This window comes from Oncorhynchus keta, chromosome 26 (assembly GCF_023373465.1).
Source record: "Oncorhynchus keta strain PuntledgeMale-10-30-2019 chromosome 26, Oket_V2, whole genome shotgun sequence".
Classification (NCBI taxonomy): domain Eukaryota; kingdom Metazoa; phylum Chordata; class Actinopteri; order Salmoniformes; family Salmonidae; genus Oncorhynchus; species Oncorhynchus keta.
This window is the reverse complement of record NC_068446.1, coordinates 33,926,468-33,944,129: the sequence shown is the minus strand read 5'-3', so window position 1 is coordinate 33,944,129 and position 17,662 is coordinate 33,926,468. Positions and strand designations below refer to the sequence as shown.

The 17,662-nt window shown below is 41.7% G+C and overlaps 2 protein-coding genes across 3 annotated transcripts in view; one reads left to right on the top strand and one right to left on the bottom strand.

The window, feature by feature from the left end:
* Positions 1 to 17,662, top strand: part of LOC118358776 (voltage-dependent calcium channel subunit alpha-2/delta-4-like) — a 93,412-nt gene that overhangs the window by 58,799 nt on the left and 16,951 nt on the right. The gene's annotated exons all lie outside the window — the stretch shown is intronic.
* Positions 206 to 17,093, bottom strand: LOC118359282 (leucine-rich repeat and transmembrane domain-containing protein 2-like). The gene is made up of 4 exons (XM_035737745.2): positions 16,710 to 17,093; positions 4,672 to 4,789; positions 1,856 to 2,536; positions 206 to 1,672 (listed from the first exon to the last, which is right to left on the bottom strand). Exons 1-4 carry the CDS (start codon positions 16,710 to 16,712, stop codon positions 1,155 to 1,157), a joined length of 1,320 nt encoding a protein of 439 aa, XP_035593638.1. The 5' UTR covers positions 16,713 to 17,093; the 3' UTR covers positions 206 to 1,154.

The following is a 17,662-nucleotide window of genomic DNA, read 5'->3' as shown; positions in this document are numbered from 1 at the left end:
AAATCGGCCCTAATTAATCGGTCGACCTCTAGTTTCCTCATCATCATGAGCTTTATCTTCATTACCTTTTTTCAAATCCTGTCACAAAAATGTTGGGGATGCTTACATGAGCTGGAATAAATTGTGATGGGCAAGGTTAGATAAATAAATGCTTTATTGTCATCAGCACGATTAACAGAATATCACATTATCGTTATTTCTTGAGCAAAACTTAAGAGCAAATTTGTAATGTTAACACAGAGACAGAAATAACGATTAAAGGACTAATGAGATACTGATATATGTACATGTTTCTAGGTCAGTGCTGATCTCTTTGACAGTTCAAAATGGTTAAATGGAAATAGTTGCCAACTAGATTCAGTTCACAGTGAATATGGCTGCTAGCCATGGGACTGACTCTCTTCAGCTGCTGTTATTATAACATCCTCTAGAGGTCAGTAGTTTGCTGTTGTATTGTATGGCTTTGAAAGCAGGCTTACTCTGTACAGATATGAACATTGATATGACTTGGAAATATTCATTTAGTAGAGAGAGGATTGAGTCACTGCACGTGAGCACAGGTCTGATACACAAGACTGCATCTGTCTAACACTGATTCCACAGAACATTGTGTACTATATTCTTGTACATTCATGTGTACGATATCTATTCGAGCGACAACCACTGCTGGGATTGTTTAACCTGGGCTTTTATATCAAAATGTTAGGAGCAGATACATTACATTAGACAGGGACTTGATCGATTGGCATTTTTTGCTTGAAACACAAATAGCTTTGATGGAAAGTCAGATCAAGGAATAAACGTACAATAATAATGGATTTCAAAGACGATTTCTAGGAAAGTCTTTGAACCAAGGTGCAGAGGTACCAGAACCTCCACCACACATTTGGAGAGCTGACTAAAGAACCAATCACGTAGCATCCACACGTCTTGAAGCAATGCAGAGTTCCAGTTTTCCATTTGACGATCAACTGTACGATTATGTCGGTATGCCTCGAACACCAGCAAAGTGCAGCAGAGATACACTTTCTCAGCTCTATACATTCCCTAATCTAGAATGCCCTGGAGCACTGAGTAGTAAGACACACAGTTAGGGAATGCAGTCCCCCCTGAATCCTTGCAACAGGAATGTCAGCCAATCAGAGAAACAAAGGTCAAAAGCCTGTTATTCTGTATGTGTGGACTATGGGACTGGACTCTGGTTCTGGCTCAGCTGGGGATGTTGGGGAGGAAGGAAAGACGCCGTCCTCGACGTCTGTCTCCTCCCCTCCCTCCCCAGCCATCAATGGCTGCCATGTGTTCTTCAGCTCCCTCTGGTACTTGGCCATGAGAGAGGCATAGATACAGCCGTAGGTGGCCGCCACCACCATCATCACACACACCACACCACACACACATGCCGCCACGATCTGAGTCCCCCAGGCCCTGCGCACGCTAATGGGCCGGTAGCGCTGGCGTACACAGTCCTCTTGGTTGGCCTGGGGCCTGTTCATGGGCCCATTGATCTGACCGACACAGGGTGGGCGCCCCCCACGGGGCCCGTCGTAGCCAGGGACACTGGCCTGGTACTCCAACTGCAGGCAGTAGTTGAACATCTCTATGGGGATGCTGCGGATGTCCCGCCCCCTCAGCTCCTTCGGTAGGTTGCACTTCACAGCATCCACCTGTCCGTCTGAAACACACATAGGGATCTAGTGGATCTCTAGGAAGATCAATAGATAATCAATCTCATTTACAGATCAATAACATACATGACACAGTACCAGACTAGTACATGACATGGAACAAAGGCCAAACTGACTTGACTGTACATGAAACACTGTAAGCTTGAAGCAATACACAACATAACACTGACGTCTGTACAGCAGCCACTCCATCCAGTGCTTGAAGTCCCTCAGGTTGCAGTCACACTCCCAAGGGTTGCCTGCCAGTTGGAGGCTCAGCAGGCTGCCCAGGGGCTGGAAGGTGGCTCTGTCCAGGCTCCGCAGCTTGTTTCCAGTCAGAGACAGCCAGGCCAGGCCCTGGAGCCCGTCCAGCAGCCCATTGGGAAAAACTACCAGGCCGTTCAGGGACAAATCCAGCCCTTTCAGTATCCAAAGACCCTGGAACAGCTCTCGGCTCAACCCCCAGCGACTACAATTACACTGGGTAACCTCCGTCTGGTTACTGGGGACTGTAGGGGTAAGTAGGGGGCAGTCACCCAGGTAATTCCCTGAGAGGTTGAGCCACTGCAGGCCGCTGAGGCCGGAGAAAGACCCTGGTTGCAGGCTGGAGAGGTGGTTGTCAGAAAGGTCCAGGAGCTCCAGAGCGCTGAGGTTGGACAGGGCCCCGTCGCCCAGGGAGGAGAGGTTGTTGTGGGACAGGCGGAGGGTGCGGGTGTCCTGGGGCAGCAGGGGCAGGATGGTGGTTAGGGAGAGCAGAGCCAGGCCTGTACAGTCTGTGCCGTTGCTGTTGCAGATGCACACAGTGGGACAACCGCTAGCTGCCTCTAGCAGACCCAGGAGTACTAGCAGCAGACTGGGCAGGGCTGCAAAGACTGGGGAGAGAGAAGAAGAGGGCTTTAGGAAGAGGACTTTGATACAGTGAGGGGAAAAAGTATTTGATCCCCTGCTGATTTTGTACGTTTGCCCACTGACAAAGAAATGATAGTCTATAATTTTAATGGTAGGTTTATTTGAACAGTGAGAGACAGAATAACAACAAACAAATCCAGAAAAACGCATGTCAACAATGTTATAAATTGATTTGCATTTTAATGAGGGAAATAAGTATTTGACCTCTCTGCAAAACATGACTTAGTACTTGGTGGCAAAACCCTTGTTGGCAATCACAGAGGTCAGACGTTTCTTGTAGTTGGCCACCAGGTTTGCACACATCTCAGGAGGGATTTTGCCCCTCTCCTCTTTGCCGATCTTCTTCAAGTCATTAAGGTTTCGAGGCTGACGTTTTGGCAACTCGAACCTTCAGCTCCCTCCACAGATTTTCTATGGGATTAAGGTCTGGAGACTGGCTAGGCCACTCCAGGACCTTAATGTGCTTCTTCTTCAGCCACTCCTTTGTTGCCTTGGCCGTGTTTTTTGGGTCATTGTCATGCTGGAATACCCATCCACGACCCATTTTCAATGCCCTGGCTGAGGGAAGGAGGTTCTCACCCAAGATTTGACGGTACATGGCCCCGTCCATCGTCCCTTTGATGCGGTGAAGTTGTCCTGTCCCCTTAGCAGAAAAACACCCCCAAAGCATAATGTTTCCACCTCCATGTTTGACGGTGGGGATGGTGTTCTTGGGGTCATAGGCAGCATTCCTCCTCCTCCAAACATGGTGAGTTGAGTTGATGCCAAATAGCTCCATTTTGGTCTCATCTGACCACAACACTTTCACCCAGTTGTCCTCTGAATCATTCAGATGTTCATTGGCTAACTTCAGATGGGCATGTATATGTGCTTTCTTGAGCAGGGGGACCTTGCGGGCGCTGCAGGATTTCAGTCCTTCATGGCGTAGTGTGTTACCAATTGTTTTCTTCGTGACTATGGTCCCAGCTGCCTTGAAATCATTGACAAGATCCTCCCGTGTAGTTCTGGGATGATTCCTCACCGTTCTCATGACGTTTGTAACTCCATGAGGTGAGATCTTGCATGGAGCCCCAGGCTGGGGGAGATTGACAGTTCTTTTGTGTTTCTTCCATTTGCGAATAATCGCACCAACTGTCACCTTCTTACCAAGCTGCTTGGCAATGGTCTTGTAGCCCATTCCAGCCTTGGGTAGGTCTACCATCTTGTCCCTGACATCCTTGGAGAGATCTTTGGTCTTGGCCATGGTGGAGAGTTTGGAATCTGATTGATTGATTGCTTCTGTGGACAGGTGTATTTTATACAGGTAACAAACTGAGATTAGGAGCACTCCCTTTTTTAAGAGTGTGCTCCTAATCTCAACCTGTGCTCCTAATCTCAACCTGTGCTCCTAATCTCAACCTGTATAAAAGACACCTGGGAGCCAGAAATCTTTGTGATTGACAGGGGGTCAAATACTTTTCTCCCTCATTCGTATGCTAATCAATTTATAACATTTTTGACATGCATTTTTCTGGATTTTTTTGTTATTCTCTCTCTCACTGTTCAAATAAACCTACCATTAAAATTATAGACTGATCATTTCTTTGTCAGTGGGCAAACGTACAAAATTAGCAGCGGATCAAATACTTTTTTCCCTCACTGTAAATCTAAGCAATCTAAAACAAATATATTGTACGTACAGAAAGTTCTGGAGTAGATTAGAAGTTTAATAGTCACATGTACAGGGTTGCAGGCATAATTATAGGGTACAGTAAAAAATAAAAAATAAACATAAGCGCCGAGCTCCAACAATGCAGGTCAAAGTGAAATAAAACAATACATGTAATAATAAAGAATATAAATACATTTAAATAGGGTAAATGTCCGTTGGGGGGAGGGGCAGGAGGGGGACAAGGTGAGAAGGTTGCTGCCAAGTGGTGTCTATTCAGCAGCCTGATGGTCTAGGCGTGAAGCTGTCGGCCAGCCTTCCAGTTTTTGCCATGATGCTCCTGTACTACCTGCATATTCGTGATGGAAGCCGGAAGAACAGGCCATGGCTCGGGTGATGAGTAACTTAACACTGTTGTCTGTCAATCAGCCCACTGTGGCAATCACTCACCCAGGCTCTCCAGGTGTGTACTCCTAGGCAGGTCGAGGGGCTGCATGTCTGCTGCCACCCTAGACTGGCACTGGCATCGGGCTATCTCAGTAGGTGCCCTCCTTGTGCCACCCACCAGCTAGAGAGAGAGAGAGAGAGAGAGAGAGAGAGAGATAGATGGTAGTACATGGTGTTGATGTGGGTCTGTAGGAGAGAGATTGTTGGCCGTTTTGACTTACCTTACATAATACATACAATATGTGTACAGATTAGTAAAGACAATATAATCTGTTCCATCTGATTTGGAAAAGCATCATTATATACTTCCCCCTCTTCCCTCTCGTAAAGTAAATGCAAGTACTCTACAGAGGTTTTTTAAATGTATTTCAAGTCAAAGGCAGAGAATGAATTCACCGTAAACGCTGCTTATAATCCTCAATTAGCTTTACATTTATTTTAACGCTTCAGCGATACAGACTGAATATACAGACTGAGCACCAAGTCAAAGTGAACTTTCTACTGAACAGCCACTCAACTGTAGAAGTCTTAGAGACAACCCTCATCTTCAACATGCAGACAATCACAGAGGATAAAGTCATCGTTTTTTTTCCCAGGCTGAGTTCTTGTGGCCTTTGGTCTCTGTGTTGATTTGAAGTGGAGAAGGAGAGGGATAGAGAGGTGAGAGGAGAAAGAGAGAAGACAGACAGACGGAGAGAGAGAGACAGACAGACAGACAGACAGACAGAAAGGGAGAGAGACGGACGGAGAGAGAGAGAGAGACGGACGGAGAGAGACAGAGAGACAGACAGATGGAAAGTGAGAGAGAGGAGAGAGAGAGAGAGACACACACAAAGAGATAGAGAGAGAGAGAGATTACTGATTAGAAAGAGATTATGTAGCTCCATCATGCATGCCTCTGCTGCCACTTAGAGGAGCCAGTTAAGAGGAGCCTTAAGGTCTTTATTTTGTCATCGGTCCACAAAGATCCTGAATTGCTCTCCTCCGCTCAACATTCCTCTCCCATTCACTTAGTCTGTACTCACATACGTACGCACAGTCTATACAGTTGCAGGATCTTAATTTTACCAGTTTCTCAGAGAAGGAAAATAATCTTGTTGTGGTCCTTCTGTAGCTCAGTTGGTAGAGCATGGCGCTTGTAACGCCAGGGTAGTGGGTTCGATTCCCGGGACCACCCATACGTAGAATGTATGCACACATGACTGTAAGTCGCTTTGGATAAAAGCGTCTGCTAAATGGCATATATTATTATTATTATATATTATTGTGAATTATTGTGTGGATTATAATTTCTGGACATTTTTATAGGGGTTGATAGATTTTTTTGTTTGGGTAAATCAAGTTGACATCTGTAAGTGGAAATTGCAAACTTAAGGAGACTTTTTACATCTCCTATACATGTATGTTGTTTCCTGCAACAACATTGTGATCAAATTAAAATCATATACCTGTATATGTCTAAATCTACACTTCTGTATTCATCTGTAGGTAGAGTTAGGGGGCATTGGGGGCACTAGCGGGATTGTTTGATTGTGTGAAGCGCAATGCCTGAGATGTACGCTTGTGGCGGTTGGTGATGTTTAAGATGAGGGAGGACGATTTTATTTTTTTATTTTATGAGCGTGGCTTTATTTCTATTACAGCATGTTGGATGACTGTCCTTCATATTCCGTTCACCCAGCTCAATGTATTAGGTCGATAGGCTACTACATACCCATGAGGTTGCTACAACCTATGAATGAAAGTTTACAACATAGGTGCACAGGTCGAGAGAAAAATGTGAGTACACATTCAATACTGCCTTGCACAATCTTGCCTGATCTAGGGTGTAATCATTAGTCCAACAGTTGCAAATGAGAGTTTCTATTGGACAAATTCAGGTATGTTTATTTCTGTCTGTTTGCTTCCGTTTAAGAAACGTTTTTCAACAGAATTGGCAGAATGAATACACTCCTGATTACACGCAAACACAGTTCACTTTCATAGCAGCCACATACAAACAGCATGATTATTTTGCTCATTGTATAATTCCTTCTTGCATCTATGCAATCTCCTCCTCTAATATTTTCCCTTCGCTTGTGGACTTCAGTGCACAATACATCAGCTGTCTGTGACCAATATCATAACCGCTAACTGCTACACACAGCCTACATCGTTGTCACCATATTAGCTAACGTCATAGTCAACATAGCTACTAGAACTAATGTGTTAGCAAACTCACTACAATAATGCAGTACAGTGTATAGTCAGCAAGCAGTTTAGCAGTTACGCCGGGAGGCCCCTGTGACAATAAATCAATAAAACCAAAAGCTTACCTTGACTTGGAAGAGTTATAGCATCCCTCTCTGTTTGAGATGGGTGTTTGAGTGGGGTATACTAGTGATCTGCATTCGCTAGCTAAGTGAATGTTTAAAAAAAATACAATAAGATCTCTCTCTCTTCTTCATTTTTTTCAAAACTGTTCAACTATTGTTTGAGACAACTACTTACTACAATAGTTTTAGTTTTAGATATATGAAGTGTGCCTGATTCTTAATCTCGAAATGAAGTTTGCTTGCTTCTGTTTCTCAATGTGATGTGTGCTTGGTTCTGATTCTCTATATGATGTGTGCTTGGTTCTGATTCTCAATATGATGTGTGCTTGCTTCTGTTTCTCAATTCTCAATATGATGTGTGCTTGCTTCTGATTCACGATATGAAGTGTGCTTGGTTCTGATTCTCGATATGAAGTGTGCTTGCTTCTGTTTCTCAGTTTTAGGTGTGTTTGGTTATATTAGTGTATAGGGGAGGGTATTTTTCGGTTTCTCTGTGTGAGCTGTGAGGTGTGCTGTGCTTGTCCTGTTTAATCAGGGGCATGAGTACATCTGATTTGGAGTCAGTTGATCCATAACGTTCTGTCACTGTCTGGTCTGGAGACAGTGCAGCAGCAGCTTAATTAACCAGCCTTAAGAGGATGAGGTAATCCTCATTCCTCAATTAGGGCTGGGGTCCTGAGAAGATTACCCTGACCTGTCTGTCAGAGGTCCAGCACCAAGGAAGTTACAGAAGATGAAGTGGGGATATCTGATATAAGGCCTTTTGAGAGCTTTCATTTAATTTCCACGGCTACATAGGAATTTGTGGAAATGTAACATATTGACACCAAGTGAAATGTCAGTATGAATATGCAAGCACGTGTGCAATAGAATCAACTAAACTGTAATATTTTAACTTAAACTGAGAATATTACATTTAGGTCAGACTCTTGTGTAGTAGGGAACATAAATACATAAACACAAACACACACACTGCCCTAAGCCAAGGACATGTATAGAAGAGGGAACACTCAGATTTAGGGGAGGTACCTCATTTTCTATGGATATGGCTTTGAACAGAAGCCTCTGGCCACACTCCTGCCATTTACGTATCACACACACACACACACACACACACACACACACACACACACACACACACACACACACACACACACACACACACACACACACACACACACACACACACACACACACACACACACACACACACACACACACACACACACACACACACACACACACACACACACACACACACACACACACACACACACACACACAAACACACACACACACACACACACACACACACACACACACACACACACACACACACACACACACACACACACACACACACACACACACACACACACACACACACACACACACACACACACACACACACACACACACACACACACACACACACACACACACACACAAAGATTCATACACAAACTCACTCACTCACACACTCACACACACACTCACACACACACACACACACACACACACACACACACACACACACACACACACACACACACACACACACACACACACACACACACACACACACACACACACACACACACACACACACACTCCCTCTCTCTCTCTCTCTCTCTCCCTCCCACATCAGAGCACTTCTCATTCCGTCCCTCAGTCAGCTTCTACTTCTCCTTGTCTCTGCCCTACTTTTTTAGGTCCAGTACAGTAGTCAAATCAAAGTGATTGAAGCACTTGGGAGTTCATTCCAGTGGGGGGCGCCTCATTGAATTACACTTTCAGCTGATGAGCTAAGCTTTTGGGGGGATAACAATAAAAAGCTAGCATGCATAATTTAGTTCAGACTTGCCACAAAAGGATGATAGATAGATGCGTAAGTGTTGGGACAAATATGGTAGTCTATACAGACACAATTAAGTGTTTTGGCATCCTTACATGATTCACTATTTCTTCTAAAAATAAGTTGAAATTGAAACCTTTGGGGTGTACACACATTTTTTTTAATATCTAATCCTATCTATCTATGGGATACTCCTCTTTCAAGTAAAAGGTTCTTTGTGAACTGTTCCTGAGATCTGTGTTTCGTCATGTGAGTTGAGATGGGTGTGTCTTGGCTATAAATGATACAAAGAATTGTTTTGTAAGCACTCTCAGAGAATTCATTTATAGACACTGAATTCATCTGAGAGTCACAGGGCTATGGTGAAGCTCATATATAATTAAAGATGGACTTTATAATATAACTCTGACTTGTGTGTGGTTTGCTCTCTCAATGTTTAGTAATACAGGAAATTATCACGACATACAGTATGGCATAATGACAAACCTGCCAAGAGGGGCCGCCCACCAAAACTCACAGACCAGGGAAGGAGGGCATTAATGAGAGGCAACAAAGAGACCAAAGATAACCCTGAAGGAGCTGCAAAGCTCCACAGCGGCGATTGGAGTATCTGTCCATAGGACCACTTTAAGCCGTAAACTCAACAGAGCTGGGCTTTATTGAAGAGTGGCCAGAAAAAAGCCATTGCTTAAAGAAGAAAATAAGCAAACACATTTGGTGTTCGCCAAAAGGCATGTGAGAGAATCCCTTAATAGCGTGCCCAGAATGAACTACCTCCTACTCTGTCCCAGATGCTAATATATGCATATTATTATTAGTATTAGATAGAAAACGCTCGGAAGTTTCTAAAACTGTTTGAATGATGTCTGAGTATAACAGAACTCATATGGAAGGCGAAAACCTGAGAAAAATCCAACCAGGAAGTGGGGCATCTGAGGTTTGTAGTTTTTCTGAGCTTGGCCTACCGAATACACAGTGGGATATGGATAACGTTGCACTTCCTACAGCTTCCACTAGATGTCAACCGTCTTTAGAGACTTGAATGAGGGTTCTGCTATAAAGGAGGGGCTCATGAGATCTGTTTGAGTCAGTGGTCTGGCAGAGTGTCTCAGACTTGTGACGCGCATTCCCGACAGAGTTACCTCTCGTTCCAGTGCATTTCTTCAGACATAGGAATTCTCAGGTTGGAACATTATTGATGTTTTATGTTAAAAACATCCTAACGATTGATTCCATACATCGTTTGACTTGTTTCTACGACCTGTAATGGAACTTTTTGAGTTTTTGTCTGGACGAAGTGCTTGCGCCTCATGAAGATGAATTAGTGGGCTGAAGACGCTAACAACAAGTGGCTATTTGGTCGTAAATGATGGACTTTATGGAACAAATCAGTCATTTATTGTCAAACTTGGATTCCTGGGAGTGCCTTCTGATGAAGATCATCAAAGGTAAGTGAATATTTATGGTGTTATTTCTAACTTTTGTTGACTCCAAAATGGCGGATATTTCTCTGGCTGGATTGGGCTCTGAGCACCATTCTCAGATGCTTTTTAATGTAAAGTTTTTTTTTTAAATCTGACACAGCGGTGGCGTTAAGGAGAAGTCTATCTTTAATTCTGTGAATAACACTTCTATCTTTTATCACAGTTTATTATGAGTATTTCTGCTAGATCACCGGATGTTTTGGAATCAAAACATTACTGCATGTAACGCGCCAATGTAAACTGAGATTTTTGGATATAAAAATGCACATTTTCGAACAAAACATACATGTATTGTGTAACATGATGTCCTATGAGTGTCATCTGATAAAGATCATCAAAGGTTAGTGATTCATTTTACCTATATTTCTGATTTTTGTGACTCCTCTCTTTAGCTGGAAAAATGGCTGTGTGATTTGTTTTTACTTGGCTATGACCTAACATATGACCTAACATATGTTGTGCTTTCGCTGTAAAGCATTTTTGAAATCGGACACGATGGGTTGATTAAAGATGTTTATCTTTCATTTGCTGTATTGGACTTGTTAATGTGTGAAAGTTACATATTTCAACAAAAAAAATGAATTTTTCGCTGCCTTTTCAGTGGAATGTTGTCGAGGGGTTCCTTTTCTTGGCCCAAGCAGGTATTTTCTTCTTATTGGTGTGCTTTAGTAGTGGTTTCTTTGCAGCAATTCGACCATGGAGGCCTGATTCACATCAGTTGATGTTGAGGTGTGTCTGTTACTTGAACTCTGTGAAGCATTTATTTGGGCTGCAATTTCTGAGGCTGGAAACTCTAATGGCAGGTAACTCTAATGAATGAGTAACCTCTGCAGCAGCGGTAACTCTGGGTCTTCCTTTCCTGTGGCGGTCCTCAAGAGAGACAGTTTTATCATAGTGTTGGACAGTTTTTGCGACTGCACTTGAAGAAACTTTCAAAATTCTTGAAATGTTCCGTATTGACTGACCTTCATGTCTTATAGTAATGATGGACTGTCATTTCTCTTTACTTATTTGCACTGTTCTTGTCATAATATGGACTTGGTATTTTACCCAAAAGGGCTATCTTCTGTATACCCACCCCACTACCTTGTCACAATACAACTGATTGGCTCAAACGCATTAAGAAGGAAAGCAATTCTACAAATAATGTATGTTAATTGAAATGCATTCCAGGTGATTACCTCATGAAGCTGGTTGAGAGAATGCCAAGAGTGTGCAAAGCTGTCATAAAGGCAAAGGGTGGCTACTTTGAAGATTCTAAAATACAAAATATATTTTGATTTGTTTAACACTTTTTTTGCTTACTACATGATTTCATATGTGTTATTTCATAGGTTTGATGTCTTCACTATTTGTCAAATAAATAGTTTAGAAAAATAATAATTGAACAAGTTGGTGTTCTAAAACTTTTGACGGGTAGTGTAGAACACATAGAACAACACATTGAACACTACATGACCACAGGTATGTGGACACTGTCAAACATTACAGTTTTTTCTGAATGCTTAAACACTTAACAGTCATTCTTGAAGAACTATAGTCTGAAACCATTAACACTTGTAGCCAATGCATTCATCAAGTGTGCCAAATTGAATGCATGTTCTCTTTTTTACACTCAGTTTGTAATTGTACAACACATTTTTTGCTAAACTGTAAATACAACTCACTGCTTTACACTCAATTTGCAATTTAATAACACACTTCTAGCAAAACTGTTAACATTGGTCTCTACATTGGGGGTTGTGGTCAGGGCTCTGTGCAGGCAAGTCAAGTTCTCAACAAACAATTTCTGTATGGACCTTGCTTCGTGCACAGGGGCATTGTCATGCTGAAACAGGAAAGGTCCTTCCCAAACTGTTGCCACAAAGTTGGAAGCACAGAATCATCTAGAATGTCATTGTATGTTGTAGAGTTAAGATTTCCCTTCAATGGAACCAAGAGACCTTGCCCGAACCATGAAAAACTGCCTCAGACCACTGTTCCTTTTCCACCAAACTTTACAGTTTGCACTATGCTTCCACCAAACCAAGATTTGTCCGTCTGACTGCTAGATGGTGAATCGTGATTCATCACTCCAGAGAACGAATTTCCCCTGCTCCAGAGTCCAATGACGGTACATTTTATACCACTTCAGCTGATGCTTGGCATTGCGCATGGTGATCTTAGGCTTGTGGGCACCTGCTCGGCAATGGAAACTAATTTCATGAAGCTCCTGACGAACAGTTATTGTGCTGACGTTGATCCAGAGGCAGTTTGGAACTCGGTAGTGAGTGTTGCAACCGAGGACAGGCGATGTTTACGCACTAAGGGCTTCAGCACTCAGCGGCCCCTTTCTGTGAGCTTGTGTGGCCTACCACTTTGCAGCTGAGCCGTTGGTGCTCCTAGATGTTTTCACTTCACAATAACAGCACTTACAGTTGAACGGGGCAGCTCTAGCAGGGCATACATTTGACAAACTGACTTGTTGGAAAGGTGGCGTCCTATGACGGTGAAAATCACTGAGCTCTTCAGTAAGGCCATTCCACTACCAATGTTTGTCTAATTGCATGGCGGTGTGCTCGATTTTATACACCTGTCAGCAACGGGTGTGGCTGAAATAGTCAAATCCACTAATTTGATGTGGCGTCCACATACGTTTGTATAGAATGGTGTAGAACAACACATAGAAAACATAAAATAACACAGAACACATAAAATAACTCAGAACACATAGAATAACTCAGAACACATAAAATAACTCAGAACACATAGAATAACACAGAACACATAAAATAACTCAGAACACATAGAATAACTCAGAACACATAAAATAACTCAGAACACATAGAATAACACAGAACACATCAAATAACTCAGAACAGATAGAATAACTCAGAAACATAAAATAACTCAGAACACATAAAATAACTCAGAACACATAGAATAACTCAGAACACATAAAATAACTCAGAACACATAAAATAACTCAGAACACATAGAATAACTCAGAACACATAAAATAACTCAGAACACATAGAATAACTCAGAACACATAGAATAACACAGAACACATAAAATAACTCAGAACACATAGAATAACTCAGAACACATAGAATAACACAGAACACATAAAATAACTCAGAACACATAGAATAACTCAGAACACATAGAATAACTCAGAACACATAAAATAACTCAGAACACATAGAATAACTCAGAACACATAAAATAACTCAGAACACATAAAATAACTCAGAACACATAGAATAACTCAGAACACATAAAATAACTCAGAACACATAGAATAACTCAGAACACATAGAATAACACAGAACACATAAAATAACTCAGAACACATAGAATAACTCAGAACACATAGAATAACTCAGAACACATAGAATAACTCAGAACACATAAAATAACTCAGAACACATAAAATAACTCAGAACACATAGAATAACTCAGAACACATAGAATAACTCAGAACACATAGAATAACTCAGAACACATAGAATAACTCAGAACACATAGAATAACTCAGAACACATAAAATAACTCAGAACACATAGAATAACTCAGAACACATAAAATAACTCAGAACACATAGAATAACACAACACATAACACATAGAAAGGAAGGGAAAGGGGGATACCTGGTCAGTTGGACAACTCAATGCATTCAACTGAAATGTGTCTTCCGCATTTAACCTAACCCCTCTGAATCAGAGAGGTGCGTGGGGATGCCTTAATTGACATCCACGTCATTGGCATAGAACAACACATAGAACACAACAACCACACATAGAGCACATAAAACCACACATAGAACACATAAAACCACACATAGAGCACATAAAACCACACATAGAACACAAAAACACACATCAAACACATAGAACACATAAAACTACACAGAACCACACGTAGAACACACAAAATCACACATAGAACACATAAAAATAAAACTACACACAAAACCCACACATAAAACACATAGAACACATAAAACCACACGTAGAACACATAAAACCACACATGGAACACTTAAAACCACACACAGAACACATAAAACTACACACAGAATACATAAAACCACACGTAGAACACATAAAACTACACACAGAATACTTAAAACCACACACAGAACACATAAAACTACACACAGAATACATAAAACCACACACAGAACACATAAAACCACACACAGAACACATAACACCACACATAAAACCACACATAGGCCCCAGTGTGAACTCACTCTCTAAATCTATAATACGTAATTTATTCTACATTATTTCTCATCCTAAACTGTGTTGTTGTTAGACCACAAAACCAAAAGTGTCGATGTACTATAAAGAAGTCTATACAGTGTGTATCTATAGAACATGTCCATTTATGTTATATTATTTTACTACCTTATAGTAAACATTATTATTTTAATATACAACCCGATACTAGATGCAGAGTTTATATATAAGGTTATTCAGCTACTAACTACTAGATGTCTGTATTCAGAGTTTATATATAAGGTTATTCAGCTACTAACTACAAGATGTCTGTATTCAGAGTTTATATATAAGGTTATTCAGCTACTAACTACTAGATGTCTGTATTCTGTTATTCAGCTACTAACTACTAGACGTCTGTATTAGTTTATATATAAGGTTATTCAGCTACTAACTACTAGATGTCTGTATTCAGAGTTTATATATAAGGTTATTCAGCTACTAACTACTAGATGTCTGTATTCAGAGTTTATATATAAGGTTATTCAGCTACTAACTACTAGACGTCTGTATTCAGAGTTTATATAAAAGGTTATTCAGCTACTAACTACTAGACGTCTGTATTCAGAGTTTATATAAAAGGTTATTCAGCTACTAACTACTAGATGTCTGTATTCAGAGTTTATATATAAGGTTATTCAGCTACTGACTACTAGACGTCTCTATTCAGAGTTTATATATAATGTTATTCAGCTACTAACTACTAGACGTCTCTATTCAGAGTTTATATATAAGGTTATTCAGCTACTAACTACTAGACGTCTCTATTCAGAGTTTATATATAAGGTTATTCAGCTACTAACTACTAGACGTCTGTATTCAGAGTTTATATAAAAGGTTATTCAGCTACTAACTACTAGACGTCTCTATTCAGAGTTTATATATAAGGTTATTCAGCTACTGCTACTAACTATTCAGAGTTTATATATAGTTATTCAGCTACTAACTACTAGACGTCTCTATTCAGAGTTTATATATAAGGTTATTCAGCTACTAACTACTAGACGTCTGTATTCAGAGTTTATATATATGTTATTCAGCTACTAACTACTAGACGTCTCTATTCAGAGTTTATATATAAGGTTATTCAGCTACTAACTACTAGACGTCTCTATTCAGAGTTTATATATAATGTTATTCAGCTACTAACTACTAGACGTCTCTATTCAGAGTTTATATATAAGGTTATTCAGCTACTAACTACTAGGCGTCTCTATTCAGAGTTTATATATAATGTTATTCAGCTACTGACTACTAGACGTCTCTATTCAGAGTTTATATATAATGTTATTCAGCTACTAACTACTAGACGTCTCTATTCAGAGTTTATATATAAGGTTATTCAGCTACTAACTACTAGACGTCTCTATTCAGAGTTTATATATAAGGTTATTCAGCTACTAACTACTAGACGTCTGTATTCAGAGTTTATATAAAAGGTTATTCAGCTACTAACTACTAGACGTCTGTATTCAGAGTTTATATAAAAGGTTATTCAGCTACTAACTACTAGACGTCTATATTCAGAGTTTATATATAAGGTTATTCAGCTACTAACTCTACTTTATGTCTGTAGTCTTTTACATTTTATAAAGCCCCAAGTTGTTATTTTCATCCCAGTACACACTACCTGCATTGCAATGCTACTGTACCTCACTGCAGCTTGAACAAGGACAATTTCCCTTGGTTGTGTTTTGCTCCCAAAAGTTTATGGATTAGTTCATTCTGATAATTGTACTGGAATGAGGGGAAAACAGTGAAAAAAATAAAAAATGACTTACCTGACTCAATGCATTAGCCTAGTAGCTGGAATATTCTTTCAGAAGAAGCATAGAGAAAGGGAAAACCTCCCTAACAACAGATAGTTCTACACACACAGAGCAGCAGCACACTCTCTCGCTCTTGCTCTCACTCTCGCTCTCTCACTCTTGCTCTCACTCTCGCTCTTGCTCTCGCTCTCTCGCTCTCTCGCTCTCTCGCTCTCGCTCTTGCTCTCACTCTCACTCTCGCTCTCTCGCTCTCGCTCTTGCTCTCACTCTCGCTCTCTCACTCTCGCTCTTGCTCTCACTCTCGCTCTCTCGCTCTCGCTCTTGCTCTCTCACACAGCCAGTGCATTACTCACCATCTGGTGATGTTTCAGTCTCCAAAGTGCTCTAGCTCTTAAATAAGAAAAGTGCTTCAGTAGTATCTTTTATCCTCCCTGTGTGGAAAAAAACAATATGCTTCATCTGATGTTGCTGCTAACGGAGGTGTTTGGAGAAAGGTCCTGGTTCCTGTTGTATCTCTGTGTATCCTGGATGCTGGGGTCCCAAGGGAACAAACACATGCTCTTCAACTCCTGTCTTCTCCTCTGCTTCCTCCTTCTCTCTGCCTCTCGGGGCGGTCTCTCTCTCTCTCTCTCTCCCCTCTCCTCTCCTCTCAGGTCCTCTTACCGACTGTGCTTTCCTGGTAGTTGGAGAACACTACTGTCCAGAGGTTCAGTCTAGCTGTGGGTGTGTGTGTGTGTGTGTGTGTGTGTGTGTGTGTGTGTGTGTGTGTGTGTGTGTGTGTGTGTGTGTGTGTGTGTGTGTGTGTGTGTGTGTGTGTGTGTGTGTGTGTGTGTGTGTGTGTGAGCATGAAGCTTGTTTTGACAAAGAGAGGAACAGAGTGTGGTGCAGCTGTGTAAGCTCTCACATTGAATGAGAGAGCGAGAGAGATACAGAGAGAGAGAGCGAGAGGGGATGGAGAGGGGGAAGCGAGGGGGGAGGGGGGAGAGGGAGAGGGAGCGAGGAGGGAGAGCAGGAGAGAGAGGGAGAGAGAGAAAGGGGAAGAGTGGGGAGAGAAGGGGGAAGGAGAGAGGGGAGAAGAGAGCGAGAGCAGGTGAGAGAGAGAGAGGGAGAATGGGGGAGAGGGAGAGCAGGAGGGAGAGAAAGAGAGAACGGGGAGATAAAATGAGGAGAGAGAGAGAGGGGAGAAATGGGAAGAGGGGGAGGGAGGGAGAGAGAGAGAGCGAGGGGAGAGGGAGAGCAGGAGAGAGAGAGAGAGAGAGAGAGAGAGAGAATGGGGGTGAGGGAGAGCAGGAGGGTGAGAGAGGGA